Genomic DNA, 24,075 nt, shown 5'->3' with positions numbered 1-24,075 from the left:
CCACACACACACATAGAATAGGGTCCTTAACAATGTGTTCATTAACTCACTGCTCCATCAGCACTACACCAAGACAACAGGGCCTATTCACACACTACCCTCCACAGCTGACCAGGGGCAGCCCATTAGAGTCCCATCAGACTTAAGGTTGACAGGTCCCTCAGGTAGGACACAGTCTACTAGCTAATGGGAAATGTCTAATTTACAGACATGTCTATTTGAATAACTGATAAAGCTGCACACTGTACTGTAAATGTAATCGAACAGCAATGTCCTAAGGAAAGAATTCAAACATTATTTCAGCCTTGGTTTAAAAAAACTGTCAGTTTACACGGAACCCAAACCGGCTGCGCGCGTGCGCCATCGTGCATAAATGTATTTTGTCCACCCACACCAAACGTGATCACGACACGCAGATTAAAATATCAAAACAAACTCTGAACCAATTACATTAATTTGGGGCCAGGTGGAAAAGCATGAAACATGTATGGCAATTTAGCTAACTAGCTTGCACATGCTAGCTAATTTTTCATATTTAGCTAGCTTGCTGTTGCTAGCTAATTTGTCCTGGGATATAAACATTGAGTTGTTATTTTACCTGAAATGAACAAGGTCCTCTACTCTACCAATTAATTCACACATAAAACAGTCAACTGAATCGTTTCTAGTCATCTCTCCTCCTTCCAGGCTTTTTCTTCTCTTGACTTTATATTGCGATTGGCAACTTTCATAAATTAGGTGCCTTACCACAATCAAGCTATTTCGTCTTTCAGTCACAGACGTGAGTATAACCAATGAGGAGATGGGAGAGGCAGGATTTGCAGCACGATCTGTGTCTGAAATAGAACTGACTTCTATTTAAGCCCTTGGCAACGCAGATGCTCGTTGGCGCGAGTGAGCAGTGCGGGTGCAATAATTGAATAACATAGATTTCTACATTTATTTTGCAATTCTTGCGCACGCGAGCTGTGTAGTCAGCCTGTGAGGGGAGTGGTGTCTCCAGGGAGAAAACTGATCTTCTGAAATTTCATTCGTGATCTTATGCTGCCATCTACTGGAATTATTTAGCAACTGCAGTACTGAATAAATTGTATATCCTTACTAAAGTGGTAATTACTCCAAGTGGCAAAATATAACATTTTCTAGTTCATTTTATCACTTACAACCGTAAAATAACAATTTAAACCATAACAAACAATGAAACAGACATAAACACCATACATTTAGTTTATTAACATATAAACACAGACACTGGACACAGACACTAAAAATGTGTTGTTTTTCATTATAAATCTGGTAGCTCTCAAAAGAGCCTTTGCTTTGCTAAGCAGTTCGTTTTCCTGAGTGTGCTGCCTGACTGCCTGTCATCAGAGGAGTCTGTCTGCCCACCTGCCTGCCATGTCATCAGAGGAGTAGATCTGTGAATAATGAAAAGTTAATCAATTATTGCCACACTTTAAGATAGAGGCCTAGTTTACATTTGAGTCATTTAGTAGATGCTGTTATCCAAAGCGACTAAGGTTAAGTGCCTTGCTCAAGGTTTTGACAGATTTTTCACCTAGTCCATTCAGGGATTCGAACTAGCCACCTTTCAGTTACTGCCCAACGCTCTTAACTGCTAGATTACAAACTACAAAATGTTAAACACAAAAAGGCAAATGGTAGTAAATAAATGTTAAACTGCTTAAATAAAAGACTCTTGGAATTTTAAGACTGCCACTGTTTTAGTAAAATAGGGGAATGTATGTCTATTTCGCCAAATATCTCTCAATGTGCATATTTAGATTTTTTCAAGTAGGACACCATATTAATCAGGATAATCTCTTCTATCTAATTATGTAAGGCTGGGCAGTGTATCTCGTTGTCATCGATCGTTAGACCAAAAATAGTCCTTAGTTGCAATTTGTTTTCTACTTCCTCGTTATGCAGACATTAGCACAATTGACACCATCGAGGTGCGTAGTATGTTGACTTTCTACACTAGTTTTTTTTCTTCTTCAGTTTCGTCCTAAAAACAAATTGTAGTGGTAATATGAAAAGGGATACATTTTTTTGTGCCATTTAGGCAAAATGGAACTCTAAGCATAATTCCAGTCAAAAAAGGGTCTACAAACGCTCGATTCAATTAATTCGCTAGTGTTCCAGTTTAGCCAACGTTCAATTGGCGTTTTCAGCCTTGGGCGATTTTTTACTCGTTCTATTGTCCAGCCTGCCATAGGGCGGCGCACAATTGGCCCAGCGTTGTCCGGGTTTGGCCGGTGTACTGTAGGCGATCATTGTTAACAAGAATTTGTTCTTAACTGACTTGCCTAGTTAAATAAAGGTTAAATAAATGAATAAAAACATTTGTCATGCAATGCAGATGGATGAAGTAACGTAGCTAGATCACTATTTTGTTGCTTATTGTACAGTGGAGGATAAAAATACCTGTATGCCTATGGATGTGTAGCTAGCTATGTAGCCGATATGTGAATGGAACGGAACACGTTTGGTATACATATTAGTTCAGAACCTAGCTATGAATCTCAGCTATCATAGCCAGTTGTATCAACTTCAAAACAGTCTGAATGACATTAACGAAGCCTATGGATTGAGTAGAATATAATATAACTTTGTGCCAAGGATGTAAGTCGTATACACATGTAGTTATTACCATGCATGATATCCCCACATTATAGCCTGTACATTTAATATATTCACTGATCATGTACTCTACTTTGGCAAATAAATGTGCAGTTCAGGTATGAATGTCAGGTATGAATTAGGAGTGTTAAATTCTAGTCTTTGAATGATGCTGTGTCTGCATGTATGTATTACAATTATATACTTCAACAGTGTTTACCACTCCTGCTCCTGGGACATCAATGATTACACATTGTAACTATGCAATAAGCTAGAAACATGATTTAACTAGTTAAAGGCTGATTTGTAATTCATATATACAGAAATATAATTTAAAAAACAGTACACTACACTTCCTTTGCATCATGTAAATACTCTAAAACCGGTTCATCTCAATATCCAATTTCCTTCATCTGCATTGATCTGATAAACACAGGATAGGTGTAGTATTTCATCAAATGAGAGACTTAATTTCAACCAGTAGAGAATGTGAAATGCTTTATTGAAAGAAGTTCATTATCCAAGTGTTATAAATACATAATACATGCATTATAAATATTATAATTGTAATATTATATTATAAATACAAGTTCAAACTGAACTTCAATGCACATCTGTTGTGCATGATAAAATCAGAGGAAGAAAGACGAGGTGGCAAGAGAGGTGTAAAAGACAGAAGGGGAAGGCAGCATATGAATCACAGTGGTACCATAATATTCTCTCAGTTCATCACAATTATATAATAGTGTCTCTAGTGGTGTCTCCTAAACAGCCTTGGGCTCCCAGTCGGCCCAAAGGTTATCTTAAGAGCGGGTGAGGTGGCGATGACGGTACTCGGGGTTGGCATCCTCTCTCACATCAAAACATACCTGCAGATGAGAAACAGATGAGAGAGCATGTTTAAGAGCATGTTTAAGCCTAGTGTTTTTTCTTTATTCTAACACTGTCAGTCATCAATCATCAGGAGGTGAAATGCAAAACTGACCTTGGATCATTAACTCTGGGACTACTGCATCTCTATCTGTATTTCAATGCAAAGCATCTCTTTAATAATACTTCCTGTTGACCCGACCAAGTGACCACTCACCTCTGATCATGCTGTGTCCTCTATGTAGCCAGTTCAGATGCAGGAGGGGTTCACCGACACAGCTGATATAACCTAGAGAATTTAGGGAGAAGGGGGGAGAGAGGGATGATGTGAAGGAGAGAGACTGTAATTGAGAAAATAAGGTAGTTAAAGAGACAGTGTTCAACAGGAATCTGTGTGTGGCCTCACCTGGTGTCCACGCTAAGTGGCTGCAGAGTACTTTATGCTGAAAAACATGCACGAACACACGAGGACAAACAATATAGCGTAATTATAGAAATAATGAAGTGTCTTACTATTCTCCATGGTTGGCCCTCTTGCCTATTCTTTGAAGGTGGAAGGAGCCACAATTCAAATAAAATTGTATTAGTCACATGTGCCGAATACAATAGACCTTACAGTGAAATGTTTACTAGCAAGCCCCTAACCAACAAATACGGATAAGAATAAGAGATAAAAGTAAAAAGTAATTAAAGAGCAGCAGTAAAATAACAACAGCGAGACTATATACATGGGGGGAACCAGTACAGAGTCAATGTGCGGGGGCACCGGTTAGTTGAGGAAGTATGTACATATAGGTAGAGTTATTAAAGTGACTATGCATAGATGACAACAGAGAGTAGCAGTGGTGTAAAGTGGGGGAGGGGGGGGTTGCAATGCAAATAGTCTGGGTAGCCATTTGACTAAATGTTCAGGAGTCTTACGGCTTGGGGGGTAGAAGCTGTTTAGAAGCCTCTTGGACCTAGACTTGGTGCTCCGGTACCACTTGCCGTGCGGTAGCAGAGAGGACAGTCTATGACTAGGGTGGCTAGAGTCTTTGACAATTTTTAGGGCCTTCCTCTGTCACTGCCTGGTATAGATGTCCTGGATGGCACGAAGCTTGGCCCCAGTGATGTACTGTGCCATTCGCACTACCCTCTGTAGTGCCTTGCGGTAAGAGGCCAAGCAGTTGCCATACCAGACAGTGATGCTCTCGATGGTGCAGCTGTAGAACCTTTTGAGGATCTGAGGACCCATGTCAAATCTTTTTAGTCTCCTGAGGGGGAATAGGTTTTGTCGTGCCCTCTTCATGACTGTCTTGGTGTGCTTGGACCATGTTAGTTTGTTGGTGATGTGGACACCAAGGAACTTGAAGCTCTCAACTGGCTCCACTGCAGCCCCGTTGATGAGAATGGGAGCGTGCTCGGTCCTCTTTTTCCTGTAGTCCACAATCATCTCCTTTGTCTTGATCACTTTGAGGGAGAGGTTGTGTCCTGGCACCACACGGCCAGGTCTCTGACCTTCTCCCTATAGGCTCATCGTTGTTGGTGATCAGGCCTACCACTGTTGTGTCAAATTGAATGATGGTGTTGGAGTCGTGCCTGGCCGTGCAGTCATAAGTGAACAGGGAGTACAGGAGGGGACTGAGCACGCACCCCTGAGAGTGGCGGATGTGTTGTTACCTACCCTTACCACCTGGGGGAGGCCTGTCAGGAAGTCCAGGATCCAGTTGCAGAGGGAGGTGTTTAGTCCCAGGTTCATTAGGTTATTGATGAACTTTGAGGCCATTATGGTGTTGAACGCTGAGCTGTAGTCAATGAATAGCATTCTCACATAGGTGTTCCTTTTGTCCAGGTGTGAAAGGGCAGTGTGGAGTGCAATAAAGATTGCATCATCTGTGGATCTGTTGGGGCGGTATGCAAATTGGAGTTGGTCTAGGGTTTCATGGAATGGTGGTGTTGTTGTGAGCCATGACCAGCCTTGCAAAGCACTTCATGACTACAGATGTGAGTGCTACGGGCCAGTAGTCATTTAGGCAGGTTATCTTAGTGTTCTTGGGCACAGGCACTATGGTGGTCTGCTTAAAGCATGTTGGTATTACAGACTCAGACAGGGAGAGGTTGAAAATGTCAGAGGAAGACACTTTCTGGTTGGTCAGCGCATGCTTGGAGTACACGTCCTGGTAATCCGTCTGGCCCTGCGGCCTTGTGAATGTTGACAAGTTTAAAGGTTCTTACTCACATCGGCTGTAGAGAGCGTGATCACACAGTCTTCCGGAACAGCTGGTGCTCTCATGCATGTTTCAGTGTTATTTGCCTCGAAGCGAGCATAGAAGTAGCTTGTCCGGTAAGCTTGTGTCACTGGGCAGCTCTCGGCTGTGCCTCTTTTGTAGTCTGTCATGATTTGCAAGCCCTGCCACACCCAACGAGCATCAGAGCCGGTGTAGTATGATTCGATCTTAGTCCTGTATTGACACTTTGCCTGTTTGATGGTTCGTCGGGGGGATAGCGGGATTTCTTATAAGCTTCCGGGTTAGAGTCCCGCTCCTTAAAAGCGGCAATTCTAGCCTTTAGCTCAGTGCGGATGCTGCCTGTAATCCATGGCTTCTGGTTTGGGTATGTACGTATGGTCACTGTGGGGACGACGTCATCGATGCACTTATTGATGAAAGAAATGACTGATGTGGCGTACTCCTCAATGCCATCAGAGGAATCCCGGAACATATTCCAGTCTGTGCTAGCAAAACAGTCCTGTAATTTAGCATCTGCTTCATCTGGACACTTTTTTTTATTGATCTAGTCACTGGTGCTTCCTGCTTGAATTTGAGCTTGTAAGCAGGAATCAGGAGGATAGAATTATGGTCAAATTTGCCAAATGGAGGGCAAGGGAGAGCTTTGTCTGCATCTCTGTGTGTGGTGTATAGGTGGTCCAGAGTTCTTTTTCTTCTGATTTCACATTTAACATGCTGATGGAAATTTGGTCAAATGGATATAAGTTTCCCTGCATTAAATTCCCTAGCTACTACGAGCGCCGCCTCTGGGTGAGCATTTTCTTGTTTACTTATGGCGGAATACAGCTCATTCAATGAGCCAGCCTCTGACTGTGGTGGTATGTAAACAGCTACGAAGAATACGAATGAAAACTCTCTCGGTAGGTAGTGTGGTCTACAGCTTATCATGAGATATTCTACATCAGGTGAGCAATACCTTGAGACTTCCTTAGATATTGTGCACCAGCTGTTATTTACAAAAATACATAGTCTGCCGCCCCTTGTCTTACCAGACTCTGCTATTCCATGCTGCCGGTACATCGTATAACTAGCCAGTTGTATGTTGATATTGTCTTCGTTCACCCACGACTCCGTGAAGCATAAGATGTTGCAGTTTTTAATGTCCCATTGGTAGTTTAATCTTCCACGTAACTCGTCAATTTTATTCTCCAAGGATTGCACATTTGCTAGCAGAATGGAGGGAAGTGGGGGTTTATTCGATCGCCTACGAATTCTCAGAAGGCTGCCCGCTCTTTGGCCCCTCATTCTCAGGCTCCTCTTCACCCAGATCACGGGGATCAGGGCCTGTTCCCAAGGAAGCAGTATATCCTTTGCGTCGGGCTCGTCAGAGTCGTGAAAGGAAAAAAAGGATTCTGCTCATCCGTGGTGAGTAATCACAGTCCTGATGTTTAGAAGTTATTTTCGGTCATAAGAGACGGTAGCGGCAACATTATGTACAAAATAAGTAAAAATAAAAAGTTACAAACAAAAAACACAATCGGCTGGGGGCACGTAAAATGTCTGCCTTCTTCTCTAGCTCCATCTTATACACCTGAGCCTGCCCACCTGAGCCTGCTTACTGCAGATTGATACATGAGTGTGTAGGTGTGGGTTCTGGGGTGTCTAATTGTTCTACATTTCTTCAATGTGGGTGACTTAAAATAGCCTGTTTTGTTTTTGTACAGACATCACACCCTTACCTAAATAGCACCCTCACCTGAGAAGTAAAAATCAAAGGGAGAGAAATTGGGAATTGAGTAACTGCAGTTGACATAGCTAAGCAAATGGTACAATACTCTTACTGCATTGTGGATTGCGCTTAAAAGAGGCTTTGGTTGTGCATAGTGTAGTCTATGGTGTTGTCAGGGAACAACACCCTCTTTGAAGAAGTAGGAGGTGAAGATCTCCCGCACACGGATTGCCTCTCTTGCTGCATTGTTGGACCCCATCCTTGAAACATCCTGCAGAGCAGCAGACTTCTCCTCTGGTACACAGCGGCGAGCTTCAGATCCCCTCCTGGTCCTCGTGTCCATCCTCTTAAAGTTATGCAGGACACAGGTAGCCTTCACACTCCTGAGTTCCTCCAGGAGGCAGTCCCAGATGGCCCTGGTCACCCAACCTTGCAGTGCCCTACACGGTAACTAGGCAATCGTTTTGAAGGAAATCTCCAGTGACAAGGTATCTGTAGGAATATGGAAGATAATGTCATTATTAGACTTACATCATCAGGTCATTGTGGATTACTGAAGTATAATATCCCTTATAACAAATCATGATAACATTGGATTGATAGATGCATGTGCAAACACATGTGCATGTGTAGCATGTGACAATAGCAGGATCATATCAAGGATAGCATCACAAATGTATACATACATAAATACCACTTGAAGCTTGATGATGAGTTGATCATTTGAATCAGCTGTACAGTGCTAAAGTAAAAGCAAAAAATGTGCACCCTTGAGTCCCCAGGACCAGGACTGAGAACCACCAATTGCGACCTCTTCATCTGCAGACAGGCTTTCACAGCTCTCTATATCTGAGGGCAGAAAACCTCACAAGAAACAGACTTCAGTATACTCAAAATTAGACCGCACTGAATATTATGTTACTTTTATATCTGTCCTCACTTCTAGGGACTGGAACTACACCAAAGTACCTGCCCTATCCAGAATAGCCTACTCTCTTACTTTGACAGTTGGGGATGCTGTCACGTTCTGACCTTTATTTCCTTTGTTTTGTATTTATTTAGTATGGTTGGGTGGGCAGTCTATGTTTGTTTTTCTATGTTTTGGGGTATTTCTATGTTTCGGCCTAGTATGGTTATCAATCAGAGGCAGGTGTCATTAGTTGTCTCTGATTGAGAATCATACTTTGGTAGCCTGGGTTTCACTGTGTGTTTGTGGGTGATTGTTCCTGTCTCTGTGTTTGCACCAGATAGGACTGTGTTGGGGTTTTCACGTTTCTTGTTTTTGTATTCAGTTGTTCATGTGTACATATTAAGTTAGGTAGCTGGTGATTTTTAATTCACTTAGCTAGCTATCTATACAGTATGTAAAGTTGGCTAGATAGTTAACTAGCTATGTTAGCAGCTAATTTGAGTTAGCCTGCACTATAGCTAGTTAGCTAATCAATTTTTTTTTTTTTTTTTACATTTTCAAAATGCATTTACTTACTTCAATAGGTTCTCCCAGCCATGTGGACAATTGGAAACAGGGCAGCAAAGTTTGTTTGTCACCAGAGCCTTTTAGAGCATATTACTATTGAACTATTTACCCATTTTAATAACCAGACCTTCATACAAACTTGCTATGCTGAATTCTTGACTCACAATCGAACGTCCTGCCATATGCTGCCAGCACGCCCACAAGCGAGCCACTCTGGGCAGCCTAAGCAGCACGAGGCAATTTACCATGTGCTAGTGAACACGAGCCGTAAGTCAGTTGGCGTGCCTCGACCAATGGCCTCCTTAACAATAGTGAATTGAAGGCCTGCACGGCAGTCCGGTGCTGTGACCTGATGGTGACATTTGAAAGAACGCCTTTATGCTTTGGATGAAGGCGTCGCACTGCCTGAGTCACAGTTAAACTAGGCTCTCTTGCCAGGCCAAACTGTCTGGTGAAAGACTTTAGAAAAATGGTGTCATGCTCAAATGAATGCATGGCTTCTGTGTGATGCAGTGCAGAGGATGTGACATTCATAGGCCTACTGGTGTACAGTACAATTGACCTATGTGGTCATCCTGATGTCACATCAAATGAGAGTTGATTGCTCTGCTAATGCACTCACTGGCAGGCAACATCCATCTGCCATTATACATACATTGTAGTTTTATTTGTAGTTTTATTGTAGCATAGGATAACATAGGATAGGATAACCTCCACTGTTTCTGCTGAAATGGTGACCATCGGCTCCATGATTACAGGGCAATGGTCCATGTCATTTCCTAAATGCCCCAGTACAGAAAGCATTACACAGCATGGAAGTGAAGGGGGGGGGGGGGGCGGGGGTCTTTTCAGCACCTTTTGAAGTAACTTGTCTTTATAGGAAAACATCTGGAGGATCTCAAATAGACACTTCACAGTTGGCCCTACAAAGAGAGTATGGGGTACAAACACCCTCTCTAAGTACCCCTTTACTCCCTTTGGCCCAGACCCCCAGGCAGATCAGCTGATATGAGTCGAAAACGTACCTCAATCCCATTATCCGAAATGACAAATCAAGACGATTTAAATACTGCTCGTTTGTAACTGACTTTTTCGTCCTCATGCTAGTAAATGCTTAAGGTAGGATGGAAAAAATCAGTTTAATACAAAAACGAGCAGTATTTTAATCTTCTCGATTTGCCATTTCGGATAATGGGATAATTAGGAGTACAGTGACATCTTCCATCCCTGGATTGAAGTACGTTTTCGAGCCATATCCTGCGCTCGTCACCGCGGTGCAAACATGGGTGGAGTGCATTTCGACTTGAAGAAAAGTACTGAACTTCAAGTCGGGTTTTGGCTAATTCAATCCATTGATTTAGCCATTTAGAACAAAAAGATTACTCAGTCAGTGTCATAGTACATTTCAAGTGAGACATTATCAAGGTTTTAATAACTGTGTTACACTGAAACATTATGTGATATAAAAATATGTCTCTGAAATGGGCAGCAGTGTGACACGCCTTGGCTCTGATGCCCTCCCGTGTGCCAAGTTCTGCCAAACACACTGTTTGCCAAAGATGCTGCCTACTATCATGGCTGAATAAAGCTGAACCAAGGGTAACACTGAGGAGCCAGTCACCTGATAGTACACCAGGTGTTTATTAGCACAAACAGTTGTTTGCATGTGGTTTTGGCCAGGTGTGGCTATTTGAATATCCTTGCCTGGCTGATGTGCTTCAGCGCCTCGCTGTTTTGTTTTGCTTTGCTCTGTCTGAGACAATTAAAAGTGCCATAGTGCCATAGATCAAAACTCCACTCATTTATTTCTTGAGAGAAGTTAGTCAATCCGAAAGATCTATATTGTGGTTCAATAGCAGGGAATAACCTTAGTAAATGAAAACAACCACCAGAAGCATTCCCATTGCATCCTCTCTGTTCTGCGCTCATGAGGGATAGCCCCACACAATCTCATTTTGTTTTGACAGTAGGGAACAATTGAGCCCCGAGTCGCTTCATCCATCTCCTTTCATTGCCCCTTTTCCCCAGAGATGATCCAGCCTCACTGGCGTTAAAGACTCAGGCTTCCGTTGTGTTTGCCGGCAGGATAAAGCAGCAAAACCCTATAAGCTGGGGCTTAGGAGGTGCGATACCCATGGAATCCAGGGACTCTGTGAGGGGGCCTAGATAACTAAGTGCTCAAGGTGCCCCTGCCAGTCAGCAACACTCCCGGCCCCATCCCACTGCAGCATATTTTAATCTTTACAACTGGTATCTACACGGATGGCTTTGGACACTGTTGATGATCTTGGAGTTACAAATACTGATGTGTGTGTATAATGTGTATGTTGGGGGTGCATGCGTGCAGGTGTCAGTCTTTTGGCCGTGAAAAACGTCATTTGTGGAGATTGCCTGTACCATTCACAATTCTGCATGTTCACTTTTATTTTGCGTTTTTGCAAACTACATTTTTAGTTTTGCTGTTTGTTTAATAAATACTTTTATATTCTACCTCATGTCACATGCCTTGTGTCAGTTCCCCAGTGCTGAAACCCCTAGTATTCACTGAACTCTGTTAGGGCAGTGTGGCAGAGGAAATCACATTGGAAATGTAGAACAGGCTGCTTTCATTCTACCTCGCTGGAATCCTCTTAACACCTTGCTGCCTATTTACATAGGACCATCGAACAACCGTTCGAATCAAATCAAATTGTATTTGTCACATGCGCCGAATACAACAGGTGTAGTAGACCTTACAGTAAAATGCTTACTTTACAAGCCCTTACAAGCCCAAGTGTCTTACCCATCTCTGTAAGCGAACACATCGTTGCAGGTTTTCCTGGCTGTCTCTGTGTAGTCTTTTGTGTTCTACAGAACTTGAAATCTGCACGGAAATCTGAAATAGAAAGACGTGTTGGCCCATGGGTGGATGGATGATTGTTTGGTTGACAGACGATAGAGACAAGGCATATAGATGGAGTGTAGCCAGTGTTTTTAGGGATAGTTTTACAATCCATAAACATTGCCGCCTCAGTTTACTTGAGCAGAAAGCTGTCATTCTTTCAGGCAAAGGCAAGGCTCCATTTAGCTCGAGCTACCCAGTGGACAGAAATACATGTGTATTGAGTGGCCACACCTGTCTCACTCTTCCAAGGCTATTTTTCTTTGAGGGATTTCTCAAAATGGACAGTTCAACAAAGAAATAACTTGGAATTTTACACAACTTGCTCTCCTCTCCTCAGTTTGACAAATATATTTCTGGGTTCTCTATCGAATAATGTGTATTGTAGTACGATAGATAAAATGGAATTTGATGTAACAGTTTGACACTCTGTGAGTTAGAGAACCATTGGAATTCTGAACTCCTATGTAATCACGCTTCTTTCTAAACCGTTCAGTCAAATTATTGTACAATTGATGTTGTCAGAGACCAGTACTAGTCTGTGAAGACTTGTACCAACAAGGGTTCAGACATGAAAGAGTCATTTTACAACATTGGGAGTTTTATTTAACTTCAAATTTAAGTTAGGCATTAGTCATGTGCACAGCACATACATCAAGATATTCAACAAGACCTGTATAAAACTACAGATAATATCTAGTAAATATATATATTTTTTAAAGACAATGGAAACAAGAGTAACAAGACCACACGACTCAAAGACACTTGTTACTTGAGACCCAAGAGCCCTCCTCTGGATGCAGAAACAGCACAGCAATGGAAGAGATAAGCACCCATAGAAGACGATAGACAATGAACATTTTAAACACTGAAACATGCTCGTTATTCTGCATATTACGCTATTGTCTCTGTAGCATCAGGGATATATTAAATGTCTGAACAATTGTTCAAACTGTCTTGTCTATGAGGTGCACATTTCCTGAACATTGTGTCGTGTTGCTTGTACACTTGCCGTATAAGCAAATGAGGTGACTCTCCTGGGGTTGGAACAGGGTTGAAGGGAGAGGTCACAGAATATTTGCCAGTGGCTTCTCAGTCTTTTGTAAACATTATGGTGAGCCATGCAAAACAGTCTAATTGGGGAACGTTTGGCACAGCTGTGGCAAAGGAAAATAGTTATGAGATTGGCAGTGCAGCCTGGTGTCTCGGGTGACTAAATAATATTAACAACAGGTGTTTGAGCATCCAGGTCATATGCGACAATATTAAGTCAGGTACAGCATTGGCTAGCTCTTTGACTAGTCAGTCTCAGGAGCTGGATGGTATGCAAGAGCATCATAGTCTTGACTCGTTTTGGCTGCCATGTGCTTGTGTCTTTTTGAAGGGGAAGACGGGATCCGGGATAGGATTGTTTTACGGGAGACATAGACTTCCACAGCAGGTGTTTAGACATGGACACAGAGAGTTCACCAACAACACCCTGAGATATTTGCTGGCGCTCCAGCCATTCTATTATTTACTACTAGCCAGTGATGTCTTTTCCCTTGACTGCATTTAGCAAAGCTATTTGCTGTGTCAAAGTTACGCCTCATTAGATTTCTCAGGATTTGGACGCTAATTGTTACTATTGTTCTATTGAATATAGAACAATGGGGCCATCGCTTCCAGTTTGAGTTGTCTAAAATCAGTACTGTTACATTGTAAACTGCCACGGTATGTGGAATGTTGAACCTGAGAGGGAACCCTCTCAGACGAGAATGAACACCATCGTACAATCTAGAAGTATTCTAATAGTCCCAGTCGGTATTAGATAGAACGCTGCAGCCCGGCCCACTTGTGGGGAAAACAACCGGTGGTGACATAGGTTGACCTATTGGCTCAGAGTAAATACTCTACATTTTCAAACGCAATTTTATTGTTGTCCGCTTGTTTTAGTCCATTAGAAAACTGCATTTAAGAACAACATGACTCAAGATAACTTTTCAACACTCAATACTTGACTGAGTGCTAGCTAGCGAACGTTAGCCAAGACCAACAACACAAACAAACGGACTATACAGCTACAAGTAGTGAGTGGAGTTACAAACGGACTATACTAATCAAGTTAAAGGTCTTACCTGTGATGAAATGTTTTCCACACACATAGCTACGAGTAGCCTACCTGGACAACGGGTCCCCACATTTCCCACTCTCCAACGCCAAATAGCCTGAAGCCACAGCACAGGGCTCTTCTCGCAGGCTCTATTTCCCTACATGGGAGCATTGCGAACCATAGGTCAGGGCCTTTGGCCTGGTTACATTGAACAACACAGCGGCTTTTCAGCAATGTTTTGTTATTTCTGTATGGCAAAAAACAGTTGCCTCTTTTACAATGGGGGTCAATAGGAAAGAATGATGGATTTCCCCAATTTGTGGCTGTGGTTGAGGGAATTCCTTATTATTACGTGAATACCGACTGGGATTATAGAGAGAGAGACACCCTCTGGCATGGGCCATCTCCCGGTCAAACCCCTTCGTCTGTGAATGAATGTTCCAAAAGACGGAAAAACAGACTTTGAAGCAGCATCGCTATGCTCTGCCAGTTACCAGGGGTTATATTTACAAAATATATAAAGAAAAATATAGGGTTACTGGTTAAGCATATAGTGCAGTCTAACAGCTGTCTGTAAATATTCCCACCATGATCATCCTTTCTAAAAGTAAATCACAGGGTAAAGATAGCCCAAACGTGACAAGGCGCAACTGGGACGAAATGGCTGCCTGAACTTCTGCCTATGGCATGGTGCTCTGAGAAGAGATTGGGGCTAATCTCAAACTGGTTCAATAGAATTACTTCAGGACAAACTCTAGAAAAGTTTTTTTGTGGGGGGGTGGGGTTTGTTGAATATGTGAGGTAGAGGATAGATAACAAGGAAAGTGGGGCAATGGGAAGAAATGGGTGGTGATACATGTCCCCAAAAATAATGTAGCCTTTCGGTGTACCAACTGGGAGAAAACATAACCTTTTGACAATCCTTACATTATCTTGCCTTCTTTTTTTTTGCACTCAGCGAGGAGCTCTGATGCTGAACTTGCGATGATTTCAGTGAATCCTTTTGAGATCCATATATTTTCCATACTGCTGAGGACTTTGAGTTCTTTACTTCCCCATCATAAAAGTTGTATGTTAAAGAGCCATGGCTATGGTTTCTGCCTTGTGTGTCAGCACACTGACCTTGCCTTTAAACTCTCAAATTCTCTGCTTATACAATGTCAAGAAGATGCCTCTCTCTACCCAGAGTCTTATAGATGTGACAAAGATTGACTGCAGAAAAGTTCAAAGTTCAACCACCTGGCAGAGCTAAAAACAGATTTGAGAGGGTAGGACTTCAACGTGGCTCTTTCTGTAACCAGTAGCAAGCTGATACTGTTTCAATTAGACTCCAAAGCCATACAAAGAGTCCTGCCATTGGACAATTGCTTCTGCTTCTAAAACCAATCATTTGATCTAATTTCACTTGTTTGAAATTCGGTCTAAGACTTTAAAGTTATTTCCATAGAAGAAAAAGAATATAAAAGTATCCTTTGCTCTGTCACTGTAGAATATTTTGTCTATAAACAGTGCAAAGAAAACCATAATTCTACAAAGGAATCTCACTTACCCAAACACTTAATAGCAGCAGACTTCTGATAAATTAAAAAACTTAAATAAATGTGTTGATTTCTGAAATTCCCCCTCAGGTGAGGACCTGTTTTCCCCCAAATACAAAATTGTTTTACATAATAAATAAACTGATATACAAACGAATACATACAATTTCAACGGGATGATACACTTAGTCTTGCATAAAACTCCAGTTGAAAGTGCATCATTTTGAGTCCCCCTCACCCCACCTTATTGAGGTTAAGTCTATTTCTGAGTGACTCAGATTCTCGGCAAGAAATGCGTCACCGTCATGGCTGGTGACACTCGGTTTCCTCTTTTTGTTTTACCGGTCTTGCTTAGTCCAATGTACATCGTCGGGTATGCCACCGATTCGTAAGCATTGTAATTATTTGCCAGGAGAGTTTCTTTGAATTTGCAGTCGTTGTTGTAATGAACCTAAAAACAAAGAAGATTAGAAAGATGTTTAATTATGGGCTATATGTTTAGTGTGAGCAGTATAATGGCATAGACGTGACCTACTTTGTGGATCTTGAAACTTGACAAAATATTTTATTGTGTCTCTTAACAGTTATATTCCATATATCCTTAATGAATGACATAGGGGTAGACTAGTCCATTAGACTGCTTGGTTTTGTCTTTGATGTTGATGCTTTTGTGTGGTAGGGATAACCGGGGCAGGTGAAAAAAACGATTCTGTAAGAGCCGCAATCCAACTATTTAACTATCCCATCAAGAACATTAATGAATGTGCTGTGGTGTGGGGTCTATAGGCCGTGTGTGTGCGTCGTCTTTTTGGCCAGTTCATCTTTACTCTGGGGAAGGACAGTAGGTACATGTGGTGGCTGGCAATGCTAAGAATGGAATGTGCAGTCTGAATGATCTACTGCGCTACCGTTCCTGGGTTTATCCGGCCCACAATGAAAACACGGCCAGGCACTGGAAGCATGCCATAACCTAGCCCAACAACGTGACACAGAAAGGAGCTGTCGGGGGTGCTGTGGTGGATGTAGCAGAGGAAGTGGTTGCTACAGCTCAAGTGGTGGCATGTCATCGAGTAGGCTACGGATAAGAGCATCAACCGGCGGAAATCAACCGTAAATCCTCTCGTGCACTCACAGATCCGTACAGCTTCCCTTTGCTGTTCATGGCCACGAATAGACCGCGTTGGACGCCAAAGATTGTCACAACTCCTCTCTCTACTGGAGATATCTCAAGGAGACCTGGAAAGAAGAAAACAAATAGTCTTGTATGTGGTTCACATGCAACTAACTTCACATCACGGCGCCAGTTGATTTCACTCATGTCTGGAGACAGAAACAAAGGTTCAAATTGCGCAAGCATGCATCCTCCAAGAAAGAGGCTTGTACTCACTGTCAATTTAGAAGCCTTTGTTAAGGCCTAAAGTGCACGTGATATAAAACACAAAATATCAGCTGGTATAGTGTAATATATAATTAAATATTCACTATTAGCAATTGTGAATATTAAATATTCAATGCAATTCAACAATAAAGTACTGTATTGCTGTTCCGCTATGTATTACCTGCAGAATACTGTGAATTATTGTGCATTATGGAGAAATATTGTGGGAGGAAAAAGAAGCGCTGGCTCATTAACATATTTGAAGGCTGTTGTGGCTATATTTGTTGCTGATAGCGAGAGTCGTGTACCAATTTAAATTATATGTGGTCGTAGTTCCCTAACAATGAAATGTATATAGGGAACAGATCAGAGTGGTAACGGGTCTTAAACCTTTTAATGGTTGAATATTTACCCATGTCCATTTGACCTGTTTTGACCTCTAATCACGACCAGTTTGGAAGCCTTTGTTTAGGCCTCTAGAAGTGCAAGTGATAGAAAACACCAAGTATTCATTAATATGCAAATGCATACAGCCAACTTGCTTGCTCTAATCCCTTGTAAAATACTGTCTAAATACTTGTCTTACAGTTTAATAGTCACTTTTAACGTATTGCACTGTGATGCATTGCTCTGGCATCAAGTTACCATGAAAATCACAGTATTGGGGCGGCAGGGTAGCCTAGTGGTTAGAGAGTTGGGCCAGTACACGAAAGATTGCTAGATCGAATCCCCGAGCTGACAAGGTAAAAAATCTGTTGTTCTGCCCCTGAATAAGGCAGTTAACCCACTGTTCCTAGGCCATCATTGTAAATAAGAATTTGTTCTTCACTGACTTGCCTAGTTAAATAAAGGTTAAAAATACACAATTGTATTGGCACTATCCAGAGATAGTCTGAGAATTATCATAACTACAACAACATTTTCAGTAATGGTTATAGAAACATTTGACTTGCTATGACTTTTTACTTGTTATCAACCTTGGTTGAATGCACTGACTGTAAGTTGTTAAGGACAAAAGCACCACTAAATTAACAGAATGTCAAAAATAAAAACTTGCAAAGAACACTGTGTCGCTGCATTGGTAATTACAGTAATATACTGTAAAGTGCAAGTGATATACTGTAAAGTATATTACAGTAACATTTGTGGTACCGTAAAATGGATTACCATAAAATTGATAACAGTAGCTGCACTGTAAAATAAATTAGAGTAACCTACCCGCCAATTGCTGCCAGTAAGTTACTGAACATGTTACAGGAAATGTTTGACAGTGCATTAACAAACATTGACATAATTTTTTAAGGTCAATCAAGCAGCCTATGGACCTCTGATGCTGTTCTTGTGCTTTTTTTTATTAAAGGTGTCCTAACTGAACGATCATATGTCACCTTATGTCCAATTTAAGTCCTCACTTGAGCTTTAGGTCCTGGACGTTTGAGGCCAGAATGGTGTCTGACTCCTTTTTTAAAGTTTTTTTTTATGGCGACTAGAGCTGTTCAAACAGAACCTATGTAATGTATCTCCCTTGAATTTTATGCCATGTCTCAAAATAGGCCAAGGGAACACAAAACAACCTTTAAGTTCACAGGCAGACCTTGTCGATATAGGCGATAGGGGCGTATTTGTCACATTATATCGTTGAAGATATCGGTTCATATTTGCAATGACAACTGTTAGACAAATAAATGCTTGTTATTCTTTGTGTCTGCAAATGTAATTGAATATGACTTTGTCTCGAGCGGACATTCATTTGAGACGCAAGGCCAAGAGGTAAATTTACCGTAACAGATGGGTTTATCTACGTCCTAACGTTAGGACGTATTGGATATTGGCTTGGTTCCTAGAAATCTCTGATTTCTTCAGACACTGGTTTCAGAGTGGAAAGCACCCACACGTCATTTTTAGCCTCCAGATGTTCCAACGCATGCCCACCTTATTCGCTCCTTTGACACTTATGCCTATTTATTTAATAGGAGCATCGCTTTTTTAGCTAGCTAGCATAGCACTGCATGTCACGGATGCCACACAGACAACGTGTTTCATCAGCAGTGAAATAAGAGGCACATTCTAATCCTGCAATCAAGTCATATCTATTCCACTTTCAAATGAAGCACATTGGTGAGGCATTTCAAACAGTTCCAAGATACCCCTGCCCCGACACTGACACTATTACATAATATGCCATATATTCATACCGCAATAATATGTTTATGAAGACACAATCTAGCAGTCTCTTCAAATAAGTATAGGCTAATTGGAATACACAAGTGACACATAAAAACGTGTTTTTATACATATAACAAAAAAACATTTGCGTAAGTCACTAAAGTTATTTATAATTGATTGCATGAAATATGTTATGATAAATTAAATATTTTTATTTCATTTTATGAATAGCCTAGGCCTATTCTAATACCAATGGCTCGCACGGGAACGGGATAAGTGCATGGAATGACCAGGCAGGCCAGAGATCAGGTTGGGAATGCCAGCACAAGAGGCGCATGCAACTAATGCCAGAAGGCAATCTTATGCATAAAAGTGCAAATAATAATTTTGAACTTACTGTAACGGTTTTCATTGTGCACCCCTGTTATTCTCCCATCGGGTGAAACTTGAATATGAAACCCAATTCCTACGTTGCAATAAAGGCGTCGTAGCCGTTTAATGCCCATAAGATAGTCGCTGTCCCGGTTTATCTCTCTTTTCTCCCCAGGGATCCGGGCCAAGGACCGCGAGTACAGTGTCTCCCAGCGTCGTTCCACGGTGCCATTCAGCCTGCCAGTGAAGGGGGCACAACGCACCAAACTAGTCATCAGTCCCAAGACCAATATTGGTAAGAAGGCCGATTGAAAGGCCATCCTTACCAACACTGCAGTAGCCTACAGTGTTTGTTGAGGGAGTTTAGGGGACTAAAAATATCACCCCTGTGTCGGCCTTTACCTTGAACTCCGAATAAGACAAAATGAACGAATGAAAAAAAGCAACGAAAGAAACTCATTCCAAGACAAAGATGACGAGTTCCGTTTGGTGCGACATCGATTCTTGCTTGGTTTAACTGTCCTCTCCGAGGTAACGTGTATAAATTCGAGTCGAACTTGTCCAAGGATAAGTTGAGAAGCGTTGGCCGTCTAGGCAAGCGCAGCTCAGCCATGCCGCTTTTCCCTCGCCGACGATATTTATATCTTCTGCGAAATTACATCACGCAATACCTACTGCATCACGGGACAGTATTCTAAGCCACTCTAAACAGACGGATCCCTCATAATGTACATGCTGTGCCAAGGGTGGGGAGGGAGGGGGGCGTTTAACGAATGTCAAAACTAGACTTGCCCGGATAACAAAACAACATTTGCCAGTGTACACTCATATCGAAACGAGCAAGACTGCGGGAAGTTGTCTATACAAATAATGCCCTTATCAAATAGTGGAAAATTAGAATAAAGACTTTGTAATAGGGTTTCATTGTGTAAAGCTTCTTTCATTATTGGACTGAAATTAAATAATTTATGTATGGGAGGATGTAAAATAGGAAATAGCCAAGTTTACAGACTGCGGTGTCAGACAGGAGACAGTTCTATAAATGAACAATAACAGGAAAAAACAAAAGTTGAATTCAACGAATTGGAAACACTAATTTAAGACTGACACACACAAAAAATGACCCCGGTTCTTAAAGAGAACAATGGTGAGACTAAATATAATATGAAAAAGCATGATAAGTAGATGCTCCGGCTGATAATCTGCACAGTGAAGATAGTGGCAAAGAAAAGCTATTCACGACTATTTAAGTTTTTATTGCCTACCTTGTGGAGGATATCGCGACAATGCCATTAAGCTATTGCTGGCTCTAACTCTGTCAACGTTCTGAAGTTATAATAACATCAATAAAGTAGTATACTATAACATAACATCACTGATAATGATAAACAATTATTACTCAATTTACGAATTAATTTGCAGTGCCAATGCTTCATTAGGCGAAAGATCATTTTGAGAATGTGGACAATGCAGATGTTTTGATAGGGTTCAATGTGGTTTAATGTGGTGTTACATAGATAGACAATATCAGTGTCCCAAAGCAATGAACGTGTGTTTTTCTTATTGTCAGTTACTGCTTTCGTCTGTGTCCAAATAATGGCCAAATTCCATCAGTGACATGCATGAACTGTCTACTATAAGCCACCAATTTGCTTCTACACGACTTAAGTTACTTACATCTCTACACGTTGGTGAAATTGATTGGGGAAACAGCATTTTCATTAGGCTAGTCAAAACTGTTAGGTCAAATATTTTTCAACTTGAATGGCACTGGTGCCATATAGGGTTGTCAACAGTAAGTACTCTACTTCATCTCTGATTATTATTATTTATTTTTTGTTGCCTTTTGGTGTATCTCTTGGAAATCATTGGTGGGTTTACAGGCGCCCTTTTGTGGACCCTGAACCTCCCAGTCACAAGCTGATGATTCTCATGAAAACTTTTCTCATGTTCACGTTTGGGTAATCCTCAATATATAGGCTAATAACATTCCCCCACTCTATGCTGCAAATTTGAACTTTGAATGGAGTCAGATCTTGGAGTTGCTCAACCTTTAGCTTGGCGACCCCGCTCTCCTGGGTTCGCTAGTTCACTAAACGCTGCCTACTGATGACACAGAAGACGCGTCTTTTTCAGTCGGTTCAATTTGATATTTTTCCGTGTCTCACAAGTGGATTGTTTGTTCTCTGTTTTATGGATAATCCAATAGATCGGGGGTGACATTTGTTGTTGCGTTGGCAGCGATCACTGAGGTACTCCATGAATTATCATTCATTACCAATGTACACATCCAGTACAACTTTGGTCTATTTGTACACGTTTGAGCATCGACTATGGAGGTTTCCCCCATGTCAACTGAGCTTCAGGCCTGTACTTTCCCCTGGTTTCGTTTTGGATCAATTCCGTAAAACTGATGGGAAATATACTTTTGTGTAAATGAAACAGGCATACATCAAAAATATATTTCTGGACAACATCAAAAAGATTTTTCTGGACGAAAATCGAACAACAAACAAATATTTTAATAATTCGTTTAACTATCTGACTTTTCAAGCAAAGATAATGGACTTGCACGGTTTATAACTGTCCTTTGAAGATGCACGGTATTGACTCATACTTCAACAAGTGACGTTTATCCTTTCACGTAGTCCTAGGGTGCCGCTCTCCATGGTGCTGCAATTTGTCTCCACATTTTTAAGTAGGCTACACATCGCGCTGCATAGCGATTCACTATCAAAGGGTAACGTTTTGTATTACTTTCTAACTGTGTTCGGTTGCTCAATAACTTTTCACTCTCGTATTTGACTGAATGCATTTTCGACGTTGCTGTCTTGATTGCTTGAGATTACTCCACGTCTAAGCCTGTAACTTTTGAGCATGTCTTTAAACTTGTTAAATGAGGACAACATTAATGTGTGAAGAGGATGTTTGAATCAGGCAGCGCTTTCATCACATGGCAGGTGGTTGTAGCCTGTTTTGGTCCAAATCTATTGCTCCCTTGGCTCAATCTCGCCTGGTCAGCAAGGCAATCGACAAGTGTCTGTGATGTCCTCTGCTTTCGCCCTTAACCTGACGATATCGAGGGACACCGTACACTTAAATTACCCTCAAGTCTGCACGTGAAAACCCACCCATTGTCCCCTTAGAAAATACAGCCGGCAGAGACCTATAGTGTATTATGCAAGGTACTGTTCACAGTTCCATTCACTCAACTTTAAACCTTTTTGTTTTTGTTGTAATCGTCATTTATACATAGAAATGTGCGAGTTTTAAAGGACATTGACCCAACTGCATGCAACTGTGATCTATACACTCAAATTGTAGACTATGCGTTGATAAGCTGTGATAGTCACACTTCAGTGTTTTGGGCTTAGGTGTAGCTGTTAACCATAATAACCGCACATTAGTCTTAAAACAAATCGATACAAGCCGTACACTCGATAGCCCTATTTGAAATATATTTTGTTAAAATGAACATGATGACAGCATTTTAGCAAGCTCTAGGTCTAGGATTATGCATTTTGCCTAGTGCACCACATGACCTAAAGTCCTACTCGACTATGTATTTTATGAGTAAAATCATTCAAAGCTGTATTAGATTTGTTTCATGTTTCCTCAGTGCTGAAACGTTGAGAATTTCCCCAATTGTTAATTTGAATACCACCCAGTTGATGATTTTCACGTTTGATTTGGACAGTGTCAATCTTTTTGCCTATAAAGGGAGAAATCATCCTGGTTTGATCTTCTTTGATGCTTGCTACTGGCAGTTACTGCCGACACCAAACTCGAAGACCTCCTATAATATCACGTGGGTTGCGACAGCCAGGGTAACCGGCTGTAGCCGTTTCAGTGACTATAATTTATTTATAATTTTATTTCTGCTGGTGAAAGAAAATGACATTGAAAGTGAATGTCACTAATTGTGTCAAATGTATTTCCGAAAAAAAATGTATAACATCATTTTGGTATAGACTCGGGGGTATGCTACGTCACTTTTATTTTAAGGTGAATCGATCAACTGGTCTTTGAAGTAGGCCTATCACTCTTGTGGGATAGAAGTCGTGATTTTAACACTTGCTCATTATTTTATGGCATCCTATAAATACTGTCTGATGTGCACCAAATATAATTTGAGACAAAGAGTATCACACAATTTGGAAATTGTGTCTATATTTATATTTAAAGCACAATTTAGATCACATCAATATGTCACTTCTCAGTCAAGTTGTTATTTGACCATTTAGGGGTAGATGCTCAACAAATAAAACATGTGAAAACCAAAACAATGAAGTGTCAATTTGGCTGAGAGGTCATGGTAGTGCAGTGCAGACGGCCTGCACAGGACAGACACAGAAGCCTCCGAGGTTCTGTGAAGGTGGAATTCCTGGCCACACCAATTCGGCAGGCATGAGGGCCTGTCTCCTTTTGGAGAGACACTGAATACCTGCGGTTTTCATTTGGTGGGACACATTTCCCTGATTGTTAAGATTACATGTTCAAATTACAATAGCAGCAACGATAATAGTATCTTATTCAAATTCTTCGATTTCATCATCACTCTTCTTTTTAGCCTTATTCTGATGATTACTTGGTATTATATTGAATTTGCTCAAATTATGACTTGCTGTTCATAAGCTCATTATTGATTTATTTAGGTTACATTTCGTGTCATATATGCGTATACAAGCGTTTGACGTTTCAAAGAAAAAGTATTTGCACTCCATATATTTGCTGAAAAATCCA

The 24,075-nt window shown here is 41.2% G+C and overlaps 1 protein-coding gene across 1 annotated transcript; it reads right to left on the bottom strand.

The window, feature by feature from the left end:
* Positions 1 to 12,622: 12,622 nt before the first annotated feature.
* On the bottom strand, positions 12,623 to 19,902 carry LOC139385184 (fibroblast growth factor 4B-like). Its single transcript, XM_071130282.1, has 3 exons — positions 19,358 to 19,902; positions 16,549 to 16,652; positions 12,623 to 15,867 (listed from the first exon to the last, which is right to left on the bottom strand). The coding sequence occupies exons 1-3, from the start codon at positions 19,650 to 19,652 to the stop codon at positions 15,691 to 15,693; spliced, it is 576 nt and encodes a 191-aa protein (XP_070986383.1). The 5' UTR covers positions 19,653 to 19,902; the 3' UTR covers positions 12,623 to 15,690.
* Between the last annotated feature and the right edge of the window lie 4,173 nt (positions 19,903 to 24,075).

This window comes from Oncorhynchus clarkii, chromosome 26 (assembly GCF_045791955.1).
Source record: "Oncorhynchus clarkii lewisi isolate Uvic-CL-2024 chromosome 26, UVic_Ocla_1.0, whole genome shotgun sequence".
Taxonomy (NCBI): domain Eukaryota; kingdom Metazoa; phylum Chordata; class Actinopteri; order Salmoniformes; family Salmonidae; genus Oncorhynchus; species Oncorhynchus clarkii.
This window is presented reverse-complemented; position numbering and strand designations above follow the sequence as displayed.